This window comes from Gadus macrocephalus, chromosome 16 (assembly GCF_031168955.1).
Source record: "Gadus macrocephalus chromosome 16, ASM3116895v1".
Taxonomy (NCBI): Eukaryota; Metazoa; Chordata; class Actinopteri; order Gadiformes; family Gadidae; genus Gadus; species Gadus macrocephalus.
Genome location: NC_082397.1, coordinates 7,866,548 through 7,883,526, shown reverse-complemented (window position 1 = coordinate 7,883,526; position 16,979 = coordinate 7,866,548). Strand labels below are relative to the sequence as shown.

Sequence of the window (16,979 nt, the reverse complement as noted above, 5' to 3'; positions counted from 1 at the left end):
CGGTTTCCTTGCAGGAGGCCAGGAGCCGGTTGGATTAGGGTTTTCTTGTTTTTCTCGGAAATATACAAATAAAGGAAGATTATAACAACAGGATAGCACAGTGGCTGCAATCCAACCCACCTGTAGACGCCCTTGAGCAAGTCGCTTGGTGTTACGTATCTAACGACATCATCTATTCAAGAAAACCGCTTTAAAGTACTTGCAAGGGGCTTTCATCTCTCCCCGATGTTAACGGCGTAACAGTTGAAACAACTTTAAAATAACTGATTTTGTCCCTGCAGTGCAATTTATTTGCTACAGTTCAGGTCTTTTACGGCAGGGCTTTTTACCGCCTTCGTGGTTAGACTGTGGCGGTGATGCAGAAGGCATTCGGCGGCTGCAAGCCGGTAAAGGTTAATGATGTGGTTAAGTGAAGAGCGGTTCAGAGAGGGCCTCAGACTCTCTCCCTTGGGGATTATTAGATGCCGGGACGCCTTCTAAATGTCATTCAGTGCGTTGAGGAGTCCTCAACACATGAAGAATCAAACGTATATTTCTGTCTTATCTTAAGATGTCTCAGTGTTTCCCCCAGCACTGTATGGTTAAGACGGCCGCCTTAACAACAATAGGGCCCCGCCTACCAATGTATTGAGAAGAAAAAAATATATAATTTTTTCTTTTACTTTTTTTTTAATATTTGAAAAAAAACATACTTCCATCAGCCAACTTCTCGACCACCTTGACTAAGAAATTTCCTGGGAGAAACACTGATGTCTACTTGAATGATATATATCTCTCTATATCCCCAGTAATGGTAGGATGGTCTTCCGCTGTCAGATATGCGCTCTCTAATTAACACTCTCGAGTGCTCTCTGATGGGGGCTCAAAGGGAGGCATGAAATCTGACACCCCCGTTTTTCTGGTAATTATAGTCCTATTAAAGTTTGACTGAAGGCCTGGATTCCATGACCACATTTCCCCTCGTTTTAATATCGGCAGATCCGATGTAGCCCTGAATACACTCTCAGCAATACTGATGTTTGATGAGACTTATTGATCTGTAGATCTTTTTTTTTTTATTAAGTAAGACTTTCTTGTCCAAAAATCGATGACAATATAATTTGGTAGAATAATTTATTGCAAACTTGCATCAATGAATGGCAGGCGTTGCACTCAGAATTCCAGCACAGACCCGAGAGTTAGCCCCTAGGGATGTGTTTTAAAATCTCTCCAAAGCTAAAACTCAATGACATCATGAAACAGTTTTTTTTTTTTTTTCTTAGTTTAAGCCTCTTATAAAAATAAAGTCAGAAAAAGTGCCCTAGGCGACAGAGTGTGTCTGTGCTGCCTACTCTGAATTGTTTTAATTTAATAAGATGATTTATTTTTAAGCATGTCTAAAATATGTTTTTCCTCCTCCGCTCATTACAGTTCACTACAACCTTGTTACTGGCAGCTCCAAGAAAGACTTGCAGGTAAGAACTTGGATGTTATGCAGATGAAAACGTGTGTGTGTGTGTGTGTGTGTGTGTGTGTGTGTGTGTGTGTGTGTGTGTGTGTGTGTGTGTGTGTGTGTGTGTGTGTGTGTGTGTGTGTGTGTGTGTGTGTGTGTGTGTGTGTGTGTGTGTGTGTGTGTGTGTGTGGGGTTTGTCTTGTGGCTTGCTAATTGGTATGCATCTCACTCATTTTGTTGTTACCTTGCCTTCATGAAAGGTAGCAGGTAACTTTTTTTACCTGTTTGTTTGTTTGTTTGCATACATGTGCTTGCGAGAGGTGATCAATGGCCTTTGGTTGGAAACTTTAATTCACTCTTAAACACAAATCCATACCTCCTCAGCCGTTCCACCCCCGGTGTCAGACAAGTCTTCCCCTTGGTTGCAGTTCTGAGTCTGCAATTGCTGCTCCATGAATAATTAAGAGGTTCAGATGCTCCACTTCTTATTGGTGGGAGACAGGGGTGACAGCAGGGTGCTTGACAGAGCCGCTTAGCGTCACAAAAATGGGAAATTACTTTCTTGTTTTTCACCCAGGTCAGCCCGTTTCCTCTCCCCCTTCAAGATGATTCAACGCCCCCCCCCTCCCTCCTCAGCATGCACACTATGGTTCATCTCGGCCTCATCCCGGGCAAATCATTTCAGACAGATGCTGTCTGATGTCGAAAATGCAAGGCAAAGTTTTGAAAATTGCAGTTTGATACTTTCTATCTATCAACCTTTCTTTTTACCGCATGGACGAATGTGTTGTTAGCAACTAGTGCCTACCCTTTATTTCAGGGTGAAACTCAAAGGGCTCTTACACCTGAGGGCTGAAGGACTCAAGCCCAACACACGCTGGCGCCGAAAAGGCGCGTCAAAAAGAACGGCCCCATTATTCCGGACGTACTAGCCCGCACCGCGCCGCGCCGCCCGACTAGGCTTCACGCCACTGTTCTATTCCCTAGCGTCGCCGCCCCTGAAAAAGCGCTTCTAAAGCTGTTTGGTACATCCCGGCTTGATACAAGGTCCTGTATGTATGGAGATTGTTGATGCACTACATCCACTATGCAAAAGGATTGAGCAATGAAAGTAAATAAAGTGTGTAAAGTGACTACAACATAAAAAAAGTGCCCGACAGTACATAAAGTAACTGAATGAATGTGACTATCATTGTAAGCACAAACAGAGGATCATGGGCATCAGGATCATGTAGTCATTAAACAACTGGTATGACGTGATGGTAGCCCATACCAACTAAGTTTGTTGATCTGCTTCTTTCAAAACATATCACAACGGTGCTGCAGCGTGCCGTTTCCTTTTGGTGCTAGGGGCGGCTTTTCACGCGCTTAAAATGCGCAACGCTGCGGCGCCGGTGTGTGGCCGGCTTCACTCTGTGGTGCTAACAATAAACATATTTTTACTATTTCATCAAATGCTTAATATGGGAAGATAATATAACCCAGAACCTTTTGGTTGGGAATCAAACTTCTGTTTCCAATACTTTTTTTTTTGTTGTTTTAAGTTCGACTTCGATACAGTTGTTCAGAAAAATAAATGACACACTAGGAAAGTGCTTCCCAATTGTCATTCAACTTCCATTAACAGAGAGAAGATTAAAGTCACACTAATTCAGTTGAAGTAGTCCATTCAACACATACAAAAAGCCTGAGAGGATGCAAACCCATAAATGACAATTAATGAAAGTCTCAACCGTCTCAATACTCTTATATTCTATTCTTAGGGAAAGCATTGCCCCAGAAACGTACCCGGATTTAAAATTGTTATTGATGTGTCTCACATTCTTGGACCAAATCTTCCTCCCCTGCTTTGGGATCTAGCCAAGAGGGGCGTTGCTTGGTTACCATGGGAACCATGGTGGTAGCCTGTCTCCCTGGCTCTGTCTTCACCTCGCCCCTGTGGTGTTCAGTATGTGCCCTTGTCTATTAAACATCATTAGGCCCTGGTTTTCTAGACCCACATCCATTTTAATTTGATACAACTTGACAAGCCCTGCATGTGAGGTGTCTCGCAACTGTCGAAATATGAAATCTTCCTGCTAGCAAAAAGGAAATCATTGTTAGAATGTCAAAGTAGTCCAATTATAAGCATGTGTTTTGAGTCCCTTTTCACATTTACAGTGTTGAGCAGGGATGCTGACATTTGGTGCATGATGCGGGATGATAGCGCCAACAGTTTTCATCAATGTATAATGTATCTGGATATGAACCGCAAATGAGAATAGACAAAATGGGCCAGTGCAACAAGCTTGATGCAGATGTACAATAAAAATGCAAATCAAAGACGAACCACAGACCTAACCAGGACGCCTTCTGCTCCATAAATGAGCCCGACGTAGCGCCACATATTGGTCAACATGAACGACCCTCACCATCGGCACAGAGTTTAATCGGTCTCAGGGCAGCTAGCCTCAAGCCTGACCTGCATCAATAATCGGAAACTGGCGAGCAGAGAACGGAGAGTCTTGTCTCACACTATGGCCTCAGTGCCGAATCCCCACCATGACTGGAATGCAGAACTCAAACCTCATAGGCTGCTGGGGTTCATGAGAGGCCAAATGAGGTAAGAATGCTAAACGTTTAGGTGATTTCTATAGCAACATTCAGAAACAGACCTTCGTAACTGCGATCATGCTTGTAGTAGTAGTAGTAGTAGTAGTAGTAGTAGTAGTAGTAGTTGTTCAACTTCAAATACATCAACATATAGAAGTCAAATAAATAACCGAACTTGAACCTACTTCAATGCCATGTGACCTGATCTGTGAAATCTTTATTGAGCGTGTCTGATGCACAAGACAATGCATTATAAACCCTGTCCGCTTGATCTGGGACTCATGATAGCATACAATAAGACATCATGTTCTTCATTCTGTGCTGTAGTAGATGGATGTAAATGACTGACATCTCGTAGCAGCATGCACAGTGGAGATTAACCTAACCTGCCACGTCTTTCTTGGAGCATAGACTTTGGCACACTAGATACGCAGCCATGCCCTCATAGCATCCCCCCCCCCCCCCCCCCTCTACCCGACCCAGCCAGTTGAAGACCGCCCCGAGCATGCTCGCTTGCATGGATCTTTACAAGCCTTGACTTAAAGATGCTGGCATAGGCACACACAGGTTACCAGACGATATTTAGCTGGAGGCTCCCACACACATCCTAGATAACGAAGGCGTGCAGTGTTGCTTGTCTAACCTCGAGAGCCTCGATCTTTGGCAATCTTGTAGAACTTCTCGTCACGAGGGAACGTCAGACGAGGACATGCTCGCACTAACAAATGATTTGGAAACTTCCTGTGCAGGATCCTTGTAAAACAATGAATAACGTAATGAGTGTGTCTCTCTTGGATCATATTATCGCATTGCCCTATTGGTCTGTTGTTTATTTTGGTGGAAGGCCAGTGAACCGCCTGTAGCTTCATGGGGTTCATGTATTTGTGTGGACATCCTCCTCTGTGTTAAATTACGAACTGTGTTCACACAAAAAATGAAATCATACAGAGACTTTTAAAAATGATCAAAGGCGCTGTAAGCCATGATATCGTTTTGGATAACGTCCTGTCGGTTTAGGGCCAGTTGGCACTCCCCTCCCCCCTCCCCACGTTGCCACATATTTCCGATCCTCAGATCGAAGGCCTCGCCGATGTAAATGCAGGTCTTGCATGACTCTTTTACTTTACTTTTCTTTTTCGCAGTGGTGGGTAGAGTACTGAAAATCTATACTCAAGTAAAAGTAAAATTACCTCCTTCAAAATCTACTTAAGTAAAAGTAAATATTCCAATTTGAAAACCTACTTGAGTAAGAGTAAAAAAGTACTTTGTTTTAAAGTTACTCAAATTACAAGTTACTTTACATTTTTGTATTGGAGTGCTTGGATCAGTGAAAAAGAATCAGTAGCATGCGGTGCCCCTTCATTTCGGTGTGGCAGAAACTACTGCGTATGACCACACCCACAATTTATATATATTTTTTACATATATATTTTGAGCTACATTAAAACATGTTAACTAAACTAATTGTGAGTAAGAAATAAACTAATAGCCTAATGTTACTGCACGCTTTTGAAGTGCCATCCGCAACACTCGTCATATGATGTCCCTTATAGGGAAGTTATTTCTTCCATATTTTATTTTAACAACAGGCTTAGCGAGTGCATTGCAAATACATGAAAAGTAGAAATAAATCATCAATCAAGCAGACCTTCGATTTGGAACTTGGCCCGACGATGTGTGCAAATCTCTCAATAACAACACTTTTGAAATCAGATATTTCTCAATAACAAATCAGGTATGAAATCAGGTATGCAATTTGAATACCTGTTTAAATAAATAAATAAATAAATAAATAGTCTTCAATGCCGAAAGATACAGGCGGAGTAATTCGATTTTAAACAACAGTCCAGAATATGACCATGGGGCAGACTACTTTACGACCATATGGGCGTCTTATAGCGCTGATTGCAATTCTTATTGCAGCCTGCAGGGTTATGCGAGAAACATACGGAGGGACGCGGTCGTTGAGCTCCGCCGCCCCACATTGCATGACACGTTAAACTCAACTAGAATCACCACCATCAATTTGATATCAACAGACCAAAAATTGTCGGAAAGCCTACAGAAACTATAGATAGTTAATGTGACAATCACATTATTAACAATAAACTTGGAGCAATGATTTACTGAGGAACTATTTTTTTTGGGAGCATGCTTTTGCAGGGAGTTCGCCGCCCCACCTGCCCATATGGACGGCACGCGGCTGGTTAGAATGCGTGAGTGAGTGAGGGAGAGAAAGAGATGCACTCCTAAAACATTTCTTCACAAGTTGTACAACAAAAGCAATTGCATTAAGCTCTGTGCATGTGACAAAAGGCAAGAGCTTTGTAGGAACACAACCAATTAAACACAAACGAGACTGACTTGGTTGGCTGATTGGGCAATCAGATTGATCCAGCCCACGCACACTCACAGAGCCAGACACGACAATGACGAACAAGTTTGTGAGTGGTCTGCAGAATACAGTGTAACATAGTTTCTTTAGAATTATATAAACTATAGCCTACGTGGACCGTAACTCCGCACCCCCTGGCGAAAATATCTTCCTGCGCGTCTGCATCCATGCGTTTCTAGTCCTCAGTCCCAACGTAACGGTCGACTCACGTTGCAACCTAGGGAAAGCGCGTCGCTAACGTGTACGCTTGTATTACAGTCAACAAAGATAATGTTTTAATCAAAATACTAATTTTAATGAAAGCACAATGGAAAATGTAATTGAGTAAAGAGTAGAATTCTAAATCAAATATTTACTCGAGTAAGAGTAAAATTACAGACTTAAAAAAGGAACGTGAAAAGTCAGCCGAAAAATTAACTTTTTTACTCATTTGCGTTACTTGTAATGCGTTACTACCCCACCACTGCTTTTTCGTCACCTAGAAACTTAATTTTGTTTAGTGCAGAGGGGAGGGGCGGGGAGAACCATGTTACGGACAAAACACTCTGTAGCAGTGATGGCTGTCAAATCTAGAGCTACTTAATACTTACTTTACAGAATAAAGTATTGCTTGCACCGCCTTTTTTAAGGTAAATTTTTCCTTCCATGATTAACTCGCTGGTCGATCCAAGTGTATTGCAAAGGCCAAAGGCCAGGATTTAAAATAAACTTGCCTGTGTTTAAATTCTCGGTGTACCTAACTGTAGAACAGATTAATCGCTTATTTTTTAGGAAAGAAATGTCCTAACTGCCAAATTGGCCTCCTGTTTTGCATAATGTACGCAAACGTGAAATCAAGGCTGCCAAGCTCCGAAACTTCCTTCACACACTCGTACAATGTAATCTATAAATATGTTCGTTGAAGCATCTGCTCTCTTGTTTTTTCGGAAACCTTCCCAATTTTGAGTTCATTTGTGTTTCTTCTAAGTTGTATTTATTGTCTAAAGTCCTGTCTTTGATTTGTTAAGCTCTGGGCTCGCTCCTTATTGACTGACCTTTATAGTTTGCAATGTGTAAGATTGAGGCACTCCCAGTCAGTGTTTTTTTTTTCCCTCAATTCACCGGCTGTGCAACTGTGTGACGCAAATCGCTGTAGTTCAGCGGGCTGGATGGCATGAGTTATAGGGCATTTGTGCGTGTTGATAGTAAGAGACTTGTAAATAAAGAGGGGTACGTGCTGGCCAGGATTTGTTATTTGTAGATTATATAATTTATGGGATTGGATTTTATTGATAACATTATCTACACAATTGTGTAAATATATAACTGTCTAATTCTAATATCATTCATTCATATTTTGAAGGGAGTTCGACTCTAGGGAGGCATTTGCAATAGTTGAATCTGAAATGTATTTGTGTTAAAGTACCTGTGTAATTACCAATGGGGTCGGAAATTCAGTTGAGTCAAAATGGTGCTGTCTGTCAATAACCCCAATTCTTTACATATATCTTCAACTGCTGCACATATTTAGTTTAAAATATTATTGATCTATATTGTATCTGCTCATCTGAAAAAATATTTTTTGCCGCATTCTTTCATGGTTTCCAAGTGACCTGTGTGTCCACTTTCCACCAGGTCAGGGCCACTCAATGTTCTTTATGCATATGAAGTAGGCCTCACCAATACCTCTGTATATACTCTGTGTAAACATACTGTATGCTTATGAACATATTACTCAATGCTCGTCATCTCCTGGGTTGTCAGAACACATGCCTCTCCAGAAAAGTGGATGTTCTTATACGTTAGTTTCAATATCCCTAGCTTTAGAATTATGATTTAAGATTATTAGTCAACTCATATGATTATCAAAAACGCGTCCATGATGTCCTGACTAGAGCAGCTAGTCGGGCCATAATTGGTCATAAACAATCGTGTCAGTCATTGAGTGTTCATTCATTATTCAGATTCAGTTAAAGGTTGGGTATGGGATTTGCGAAATGCCAGCAGATTTTGAAAATACACAACTCAAATGGTCCTACACCCTCTCCTTCAACGCTGACTCTGACTCCACCCATTCCAAGTACATGGACGCGCAATCATGCACGAGCGAACACAGATGCGCGAGAGCGAGTCATTTGCTAGTTAGCTAGCTCCAGTAGCTACCGCAGGATAACAACAAACAGAAGCTTGCTCTGGGTCACGAGGTTTGAGTACGTGCACGAAGGGGTCGCGCGCGGGGCGCGGGGGAGGGGGAGTGCAGTATGACCGTTTGATTGACGTACTTACTGTCCAATGCAACTCGGTGGCAATGGAAATCATTGGCTGGAGTTTTTCGAGCCCTGCCCGTTCCACAGATGATTGACTTGTTTAATTTTCATGTCAGTACTTCTAACTCAGTGGCTGTAGTGGGTTATGATAAGGATTTCAAGTAATTTTGCAAAAATGGCCAAAAAAGCGAATTCCATACCCAACCTTTAACGGAATGGAAGTATTACGTACGTTGATTTAATGATTTGCATGAAATAATTTCTGTATTTACCAAATACAAAATAATGTACTATGCCTGTTTATGCCTTTTTGAAAGGTGCCTGATAAATGAGCTTGGCATGGCATTGAACAGTGTTCACATGTGGGTACTATTCAGTTGTGAAGTAATAAAAGAGTTCAGTAAATGTATTTGTAGCAAGTTCAGTGAGCGCAGGGAGGCCACAGTTCGTCTTCCCGCACTGGGAGCGTCTTTATTTGCAAAATCCAAAACAAAACAGCGACTTCAAACTAAAATTGGAAGTAATGTCCAGGAGAGTCCGTGCGTTCGGCGATCCACTGCATGCGATCTCTGGCCCGGAACGCGTTGGTCCTCTCTCTCTCTGCTCCCCGGTTCTCCTACTAACCAAAAAGAGTGCTGACACCTGCTTGCACTCAGGTCCAACCCCCCCAGCCAATCCGGTGTGCTCCCAACCTGCCCATACTCCCCCTGCAGGCCAGACGTCACTCGTCCCCCCACAGTCTTATATATTAGTATTTATTTTATTTATTGATGTGATTAGGAGGATGCAGTGACCTGATACCCGAATAGTTGATAACTGATTTGTTTTGGCAGTTTGCATTAGATCCTGCTGTCTTTTATATGCAGATGTTTGTTTTGTTGCTGTTGTGAAGAATAGTGTGAATTTGTGACTTCTTATAATTATTGTGAATTTATATGTATGCATTTATTTATTATTCCAAGACGGCTTTAGATGCAGAATTTGATCTGGATGTGAAATGGCCCACTGTGGCTTGCCTTGATTGGGACCTCAAACACAAATAAAAAAAGATTCAATACATAACAGACGCTCAAGCTCTGCCAATCCTAGCTTCTGTGAAACAATAATTTATTTTTCTTCTTAGAATTGGTAAACAATGACTGACTGGCTTTGTGAAAAACTCAATGCTGCAAGCAAAAAGTGATTAAAGTCTGTTTCTGTTTATGAATAAACAAATCCACAGTGATTTAATTCTTTGTTAACTTGTGGTTGCTGCTGCATGTTGACTTTACTTCGCTATTTGTATTCTAAGTGGTGACCTGATTGATCAAAATCAAAGCTGCCCTCCAGTCAGATCTATCTGCAACAAGCCAACGTCAGATTAGTTTGAATAATATCAACTTTAAAGAACTATGCTTTAGAAATGGATGTTGTGTTTCAACTTCAAGGTTGAGGATTCAACCCTTGCCTTATTGTTTTACACATTACTTGAAATTTATGTCTTAAGATGTCTGCCCTCTACCTGCTCCTTAATTACCTGTCTCTGAATTTGTTTTGGATCAAAGCAATGCACGTTAAATAGACTTGCTGTAAGAAATACTATTCATTGAAATGTAAATCCGCCAACACCGCCGCATGACAACTTTATCATTATGCATCTATAAAACATTTCAGATGATTTGCATAGAAATTCCATCAAAATCAAGCAGGGCATGACCGTGGTAACCAGTTGATATTTAATTTTTTTAAAGTGCATAAGAAATGCAGTGCAGCTGAACTGTCAGGGTTCTAATTTCTCAAACATGATCAATCTTACAAAAAGTATACATTTTCTTGTTACAAAGTTTGCATTTTAAATGTACGTTTTAAAAAGCATTGAAAAGCCCACTCATCTAGATTCAGTGCTGTCCCTTCATGAAGTAGGTTATCTGACGGCCACTTCAAACCCAGTCACAGATTGTATTCCCTCTCCACACTCGTCCACAGTCTTATCTTCTTTGACTACGTCCCACCTTTTCAACTCCCATCATGGCCTCCGTCTGAAATCCCTCAACCTTGAATCATTCCTGCCATCACCGAATGAAGACCTAATGTGACAAGAAGGCTCAGTCCTATCAGCCATGCGTCTGTGCCCCCAGGGAGCTGTAGAAGAGGGCAGGGAGCCAGTATTCCTCTGTAATGGGAAATACTGCACCACCCAAGAGGAGGGGATCCCAGGGGTTTATTACAGGGCTTGATGCTTTGGGTAGGAGAGCCGACTGTACAACAAAGCTGGTTATGAACACAGCTCAAGCAGTTTTCTGAATACAAATGTCATCTAGTAGCGCTTACATACATACATACATACATGTATACAATGTATGAGATGCACTTACCGGTAATGTATCACACTCAATGCAGAAACGGCACTAATTCAATCCGGCTTTTGTTTGACTTTGACTTTCAGTCTACCTTCTTGTTACCTACTAAAATGTCACATTTCCGGTGCATTGAAGAACCATTTCAAAGAGTGGGATCAACATCCACCACATTCATTTGTAACAACCTGTTAAAAACATTAGAAGCACACTCTAAGCTTACCATTGGCACAACACGAGAATATTGTTTTTACCATTGTGCTCCAGACTGGTTTTCGTGGCACTGACTCGAGGGAAATCCTACTGAACACAATGGTTGAGGAGATCAGATGTCTCTGTTTGCATCAGTATTGCTGCCCAGCCTGGCAGCTCTCATGAATACCTTTCTTGTGTGGACGAGGTAAAGCCTCTTCTGGAGATGGAAAGTGTGGAGGCAGAGCACTGCCTCTGTTACCATCAGCCTGCTCGCCTCGGTCCGGCTTCAAATGGTCGGACCTCTGCAAGCTAGACTAGAGTGTCTCCAAAGACACTCTAGTGACGGACTCTTGAACAGACCATTCATCTCTAATGATCTTTCAATGAACTCTTTCAATGAAAGCCTGTCTTTATTGAGGGAAGCATGCATTGTTCCGGATGTTCTCTTTCATGTCAGGAGTTGAGTGGAGAATTCTGACAGGCACACACACACACACACACACACACACACACACACACACACACACACACACACACACACACACACACACACACACACACACACACACACACACACACACACACACACACACACACACACACACACACAGAGAGAGAGACAATTGGGTTGCACACAATCTATTGGGTTGGCATCCTTACACAAGGCCATCATATGGTTGTGGTCGCTGTCTATCTGGTTTAGCATCCTTTGGCAGGAACGCGTCAGTTCTCCTTCCCATTGTCTCCCTCCTCGGCTGGAGGAGAGCGAGCCAATGATGGCCGTCATCTGTGGCAGACCGCGAAAGGTCCCGTTTTCTGGCATACTTCTGGCGCTGGCAACCCTCTTCATAATTGTGTCCTAATTAGTATTCAATTCAGGTTGGTTGTGTAGGAATTTGCATCCTCTCATGGGGCTGCCTCACACACACATATTGTTCCAATATTTCATCTAGTATCGTTTATTTTGTAATTTTTTCTATTGATAATCTGATTATTTGTGCAGATTACCTTTAACCCATTCATTTTCAGCTCAAAGGCTTAAGATTTTTTCCGATGGCTTGCCTTTGACTGGAGATAAACTAATACATCATCATCATTAAACATGTCGTTCTTGTAAAAGTGGCATTCTCGAAGAGCTCCGTTGCGTTCTCTTTGGCAAAAAAAATCTAACGGTACGATGCTCCACACACACAGGGTTGAAGAGCAAGTCTGTTGCAGTCGCTCTACTGCACCCCCTCTGGTTGAACCCCCACTGCTGGGTGAGGGAAACGCCTCACTAACGGTGCACCGCATGTGATTTGAATGCGCAGTGGGAATGTCGCCATGGACACACAGCTCCCAAACACTCATAATACTGCACATGCAGGGGCTTTCATTAGTGGGCCATAGTCTTCATCGCCGTTGTGTTGCTTCATTGAAATAGAGGACCTAACTGACATTTATTTAAATGACAATCTTTGGAGATCTCTGAGCTTGCCACTTTAATGTCTTTTATAAAATGATATGCATGACATCCCTGTGGTATAATGACAATCCCCTACACAAAGACATATGCTTAATATAATGGCAGAAATAAAATAATTGAATTGATGCATCCAACCCGCACACACGGCATCAATCGCCATAGAAGGAAATCTTGATTCTAAACTAAACATGTTCTTATCAACATTAACTCATTCCCTGGAAAATGTAAGGTCGTAGGCAAACGAGTGTTCATGACGTTAATAATGAGCATATGTACCAGCCACAATGGCAAACGCTCTCCCTTCTAATAACGTGATGGACGTGTGTTTCTTAAAGGTGTCATATTATACCACCAGGTGTGATTGTGATGTCAGAAGACTCTTCTTGTAAGGGCTAATCACACTCACACCTGGTGGTATAATATGACACCTTTTAAACATGAATAGACTAGACTTATTAAGCCGAGAATCCCACAAAGCAGGTCTTCTCTTCAGTTGAGTTCACTTGCTCAGAATATTTATATCATTCCTTTTTATGTACGGTCAAAAGATACAATGCGGGCTGCATCCCTACCGTAGGTAACCACGGTAACGTGGGCGGGGGGGTCTCTCAAAATACTCCATCTGTTGCTACCTTTTCTGGTGGTCTACCTTCCAGCCCCTGTGTGCTTTCTGTTTGGGTCTTTGGCGGTACTGCTGCTGTGAAATGCCATAGAGAACCAACAGCCACATTTGTTTTATGATTATTCAAAGTATTCCTGTACTTTTGAAGCGTTGGGTCTCGGGGAAACCTTGACACGCAAATTATTTTGTTGCAGACTCTGCAGCCGCTGAAATGTATTTTTATTTTTATCAGGGTGTTGACGGCATCTGACCAATGAGCAAGAAGAGCTGACGTGAAGCCAGCAATGACTTGGTGATGTTGAAGTAACACCTGTACGATAACAAAGTTAATTTGTAGATTAAATATATTGACGTCGACGAATCAGCGCAGCTCTAGCATTCATCATATTTCTGTCTAGAAGGGCACTCTGAAAGGAGCAGTTATCTTACTCTTCTGCCCTGTGTGATTCTACAGATGTATTGTATAGCCCTTCTCATGCGAACCTCTTCTGCAAGGAGGTTTTAATTATGTAGGGAAAATTGGAAGCGTGGGCCTAGCATACACTGCCAGGTCCTAAACTCCTAAGCACGCAAATCATAACAGACCCACTGTGTTCATGTGCTCCGGAAAATAAATTGATTGCATGGCACTATATAGGATACAGGTTTGCCTTCGTCTAAGATCATGAGAACAGGCCTCTGACGAGAGAGAGAGAGAGCTTGCTGAGGTTGGCACAGATCCTTCAGCTGTAAGTCACTGATGTTTGAGAGCCCTACTCCAGCGCGCCCTACATGCTGTTGCTCAGATGTCGGAGCGGAACGGCTCCGCTGTCGGAATACCTTATTAAAGAGTTGATGAATATGAGGAGGAATGGGGAAAGGAAGAAAGTTGTGTAAAATATAACATCCACAACAGACAGGCTTCGGTAAATGAATAAATCATACATTTTGATCACAACGTGATCATCTCGAAACGTTTCGATTGGACAACGCCGGTGTTTGCCAGGCCAATCGGGATACGAGTTCACTCTACGTCAGTGCTAATTTAATCATTTGGTTAAGCACCCCAAACTCCCAACCTTCCCCCTCTCTCTCTCTCTCGTTCTCTTTCTGCTCTCTCTCTCTCACTCTCTCTCTCAATGTCTCCCTTACACTCTCGCCCTCGATTTTAGGCTTCGACTCCTGGCAAGTGGAATAATTGTTAGCGTAGAGAGGAAGTCATAAATCAACACGGGTCTCTGTGAGTCATTATCTATTAATACTCGCACTGGAGTCCCCGGCACACTGAGCAAACCACTTCCCCAGCCTCTCCTACCCCCTTAAGACGGGGGGGGGGGGGCATTTCCCCCTGAAATATGGACGTGCCAAGAATCTCCAAAATGCGTCTCTTTACGTCTGTTGTGATTGATTTAGTGGGCCTTTTAGAGCGCTTTGGCTTTGTGTGCGCAGACAACAAGCCCGGAGGTTGGGACCGGGGGCCAGTCGATGGCATAATTGAGCCTACGTCTCACGTCTTAACCGCTGCAGGCAGGACACTCTGAACAATTAGCTTGTGCTAATGACGCAGGGTCCACCACCTCGTCCTTTTCCTCGCGGATAACCTTTTAGCTCTTCCTAGAATCACCGTCTCCATATGGGACATTAAAATAATTAAATCACACCTGCATCGATTTGCGCCCCTCTCTTCAAGCCGGTGAATTGATGTTTTTTTGCCTTATGTATTGAAATCCTCTCTTTTTCACAGAGCGATGATGCTATGAATGTCGCCTCCAACAGCCAACTAGGTGAGTCCATCTTCTTTATCTTAATGTGTATTATTGCGGCCTTGTAATTAAAAGGTTGGTTGGTATATATTAATTCATGCACGTCTCCTACAACAAGGTTGACAAGTCAGTGGTGAACAAATAAGGGTCTTCCTCTTTAGTCTCTTAACAGATACTTATCTCACCTGTCTTACATGGATTGGGATAAATGTCATTAAAGAGCAGGAAGGAGAAAGCATCTTGCTCATCAAGGATGTCTGCAGCTATGCAGAGGTCTTTGGGAATCAAACCCAGAAACACTGAAGAGAAGCCAAATTCACGAGCCAGCCAATGCACTATCATGCCCCTCAAATGTATTTTAGAACCCATTTATGAGCCTGATTGCTTTTTAAAGGGACAAACTATCATGTTCAATTCACCCCGTTTTATAACATGCCACAAAAGTATCTCACTCCAAGGAGCAGCGAGAAATGTTCTCAGTGCTCTGTGTGAATATGAATACAAACCGTCTGAAGGTTTCAGACAAATACAATTTAAACTTGCAATTGACAAAAGGCTTTTTTGGTGTGCAAGATACAGTCTTGTTTGAGGACAGCCCTTCAGAATGTCTCTCTAAGATGAGTCTGAGCAAGAAGACTCACTCAAATCTAAACAAAAACGTCCTACCTCTGCACTCGCTCACGCACGACAGGAGGTTCCGTCAAGCTAGGTTTTCAGAAGCCTCCGGCAGAGTCAGCCGGCTACATTCTGGACCTGCGCCCGCTGCTCACTGAACTGCTCCGCTACAGACGCTAAGAACACACAGCCATGGGTTTACAACGCTTTCAGTTGGCAACCCGGCGGAATCAGACAGAGGAATCTGAACGAATGGAGCCGTTCATTCACTCACCTCCCCAAAGTCACCCCTTCTCTTCCGAGCCACGCAGAGAATATTACCAAGCTAGATGTAATAAATGGGATCTTTAACAATATTACAAAAGGTTCTGTGTGGGTAAAAGGATAAGGAATAATATTGAAATATATATTTTTAATGTAATGGGCATTCGCATGAGAAATGGAAACTTCTTTAGTAAGATAAAGAAGCATTTATCTTACTTTAAATGGGGATTCTGCCTGCAAACTCTGCCCTTCTATTTTAGAAATCTCCAAAACGAAGAAAGTATACTGTTTATTGCATAAATTACTATTGTACACTGTCCGAAAATATGAGTTTCAAGTTAATAATGCAAAGTAGTACTTTGTATTAGCATTTACTGGCTGTGAATTCACTGGATCCGTAGCGACACACACAAAGATAACACTCTCCAGGTCGTCTTTTGACCCATTTTTACATCTCTGCTCGTTCACATTGCTTGAAGCAACCTCACACAACGGAGTCGTTGGGCAAAGCAGAGCCTCCCAGTAGCCTCGTGGATAAAACCCTGCAAGGCCTTTCTTAGTTGATCAAATCTCGTTGGCTCTGCAGACCACACTTGCCAAGACGACACCGCCTGGCTTGACGGAAAGTAGTGCCCAGAAGATTTGAAATAAAACGACTGCCTGGAACTGCACTGAGCAAACTTTTTCACTCTTCATTAATCCTCCTCGAAGTGCCCGGAGCCAGCGGTGATCCGGACGATGTTATCTTCTCTTCTCCTACAGAAATGTACTCATCTTTTTTTACCATCTGTGTTGAGAGAATGTCGCTGTGCTGCTTCACCTCGCCTCTCTTTCAAACCCGTCCACCATTTTGCGTTCTTACCTGAAATTCTTTACGACATATGTTGCTGAAACCGTCAAAGCAAGAGGAAGATAATGTTTAAAAGATACATTTGGCATAAAGGTTTAGCTTTAGCTGACCTTTTTGATAAATCCTCTAGCATTCAGAAATCCACTAACGCCATGCTACATTGAGCAATAACCTTGCAACCCAGTGCTAGCCTTCTGTCTGGCTATGCTCAGGCTATTACACATG

General features: G+C 42.5%; 2 protein-coding genes across 2 annotated transcripts in view; one reads left to right on the top strand and one right to left on the bottom strand.

The window, feature by feature from the left end:
* LOC132475006 (putative olfactory receptor 13C6) overlaps positions 1–8,871 on the bottom strand; it is an 81,005-nt gene extending 72,134 nt beyond the window's left edge. Inside the window, 1 exon segment of the mRNA XM_060075963.1 lies at positions 8,453–8,871. The gene's annotated coding sequence lies outside the window, so the exon portion shown is untranslated.
* LOC132474085 (beta-1,3-glucosyltransferase-like) overlaps positions 1–16,979 on the top strand; it is a 48,945-nt gene that overhangs the window by 2,184 nt on the left and 29,782 nt on the right. Inside the window, exons 2-3 of the mRNA XM_060074514.1 lie at positions 1,411–1,454; positions 15,007–15,046. Coding sequence (XP_059930497.1) covers positions 1,411–1,454; positions 15,007–15,046 — 84 coding nt within the window. The remainder of the gene's footprint in view (positions 1–1,410; positions 1,455–15,006; positions 15,047–16,979) is intronic.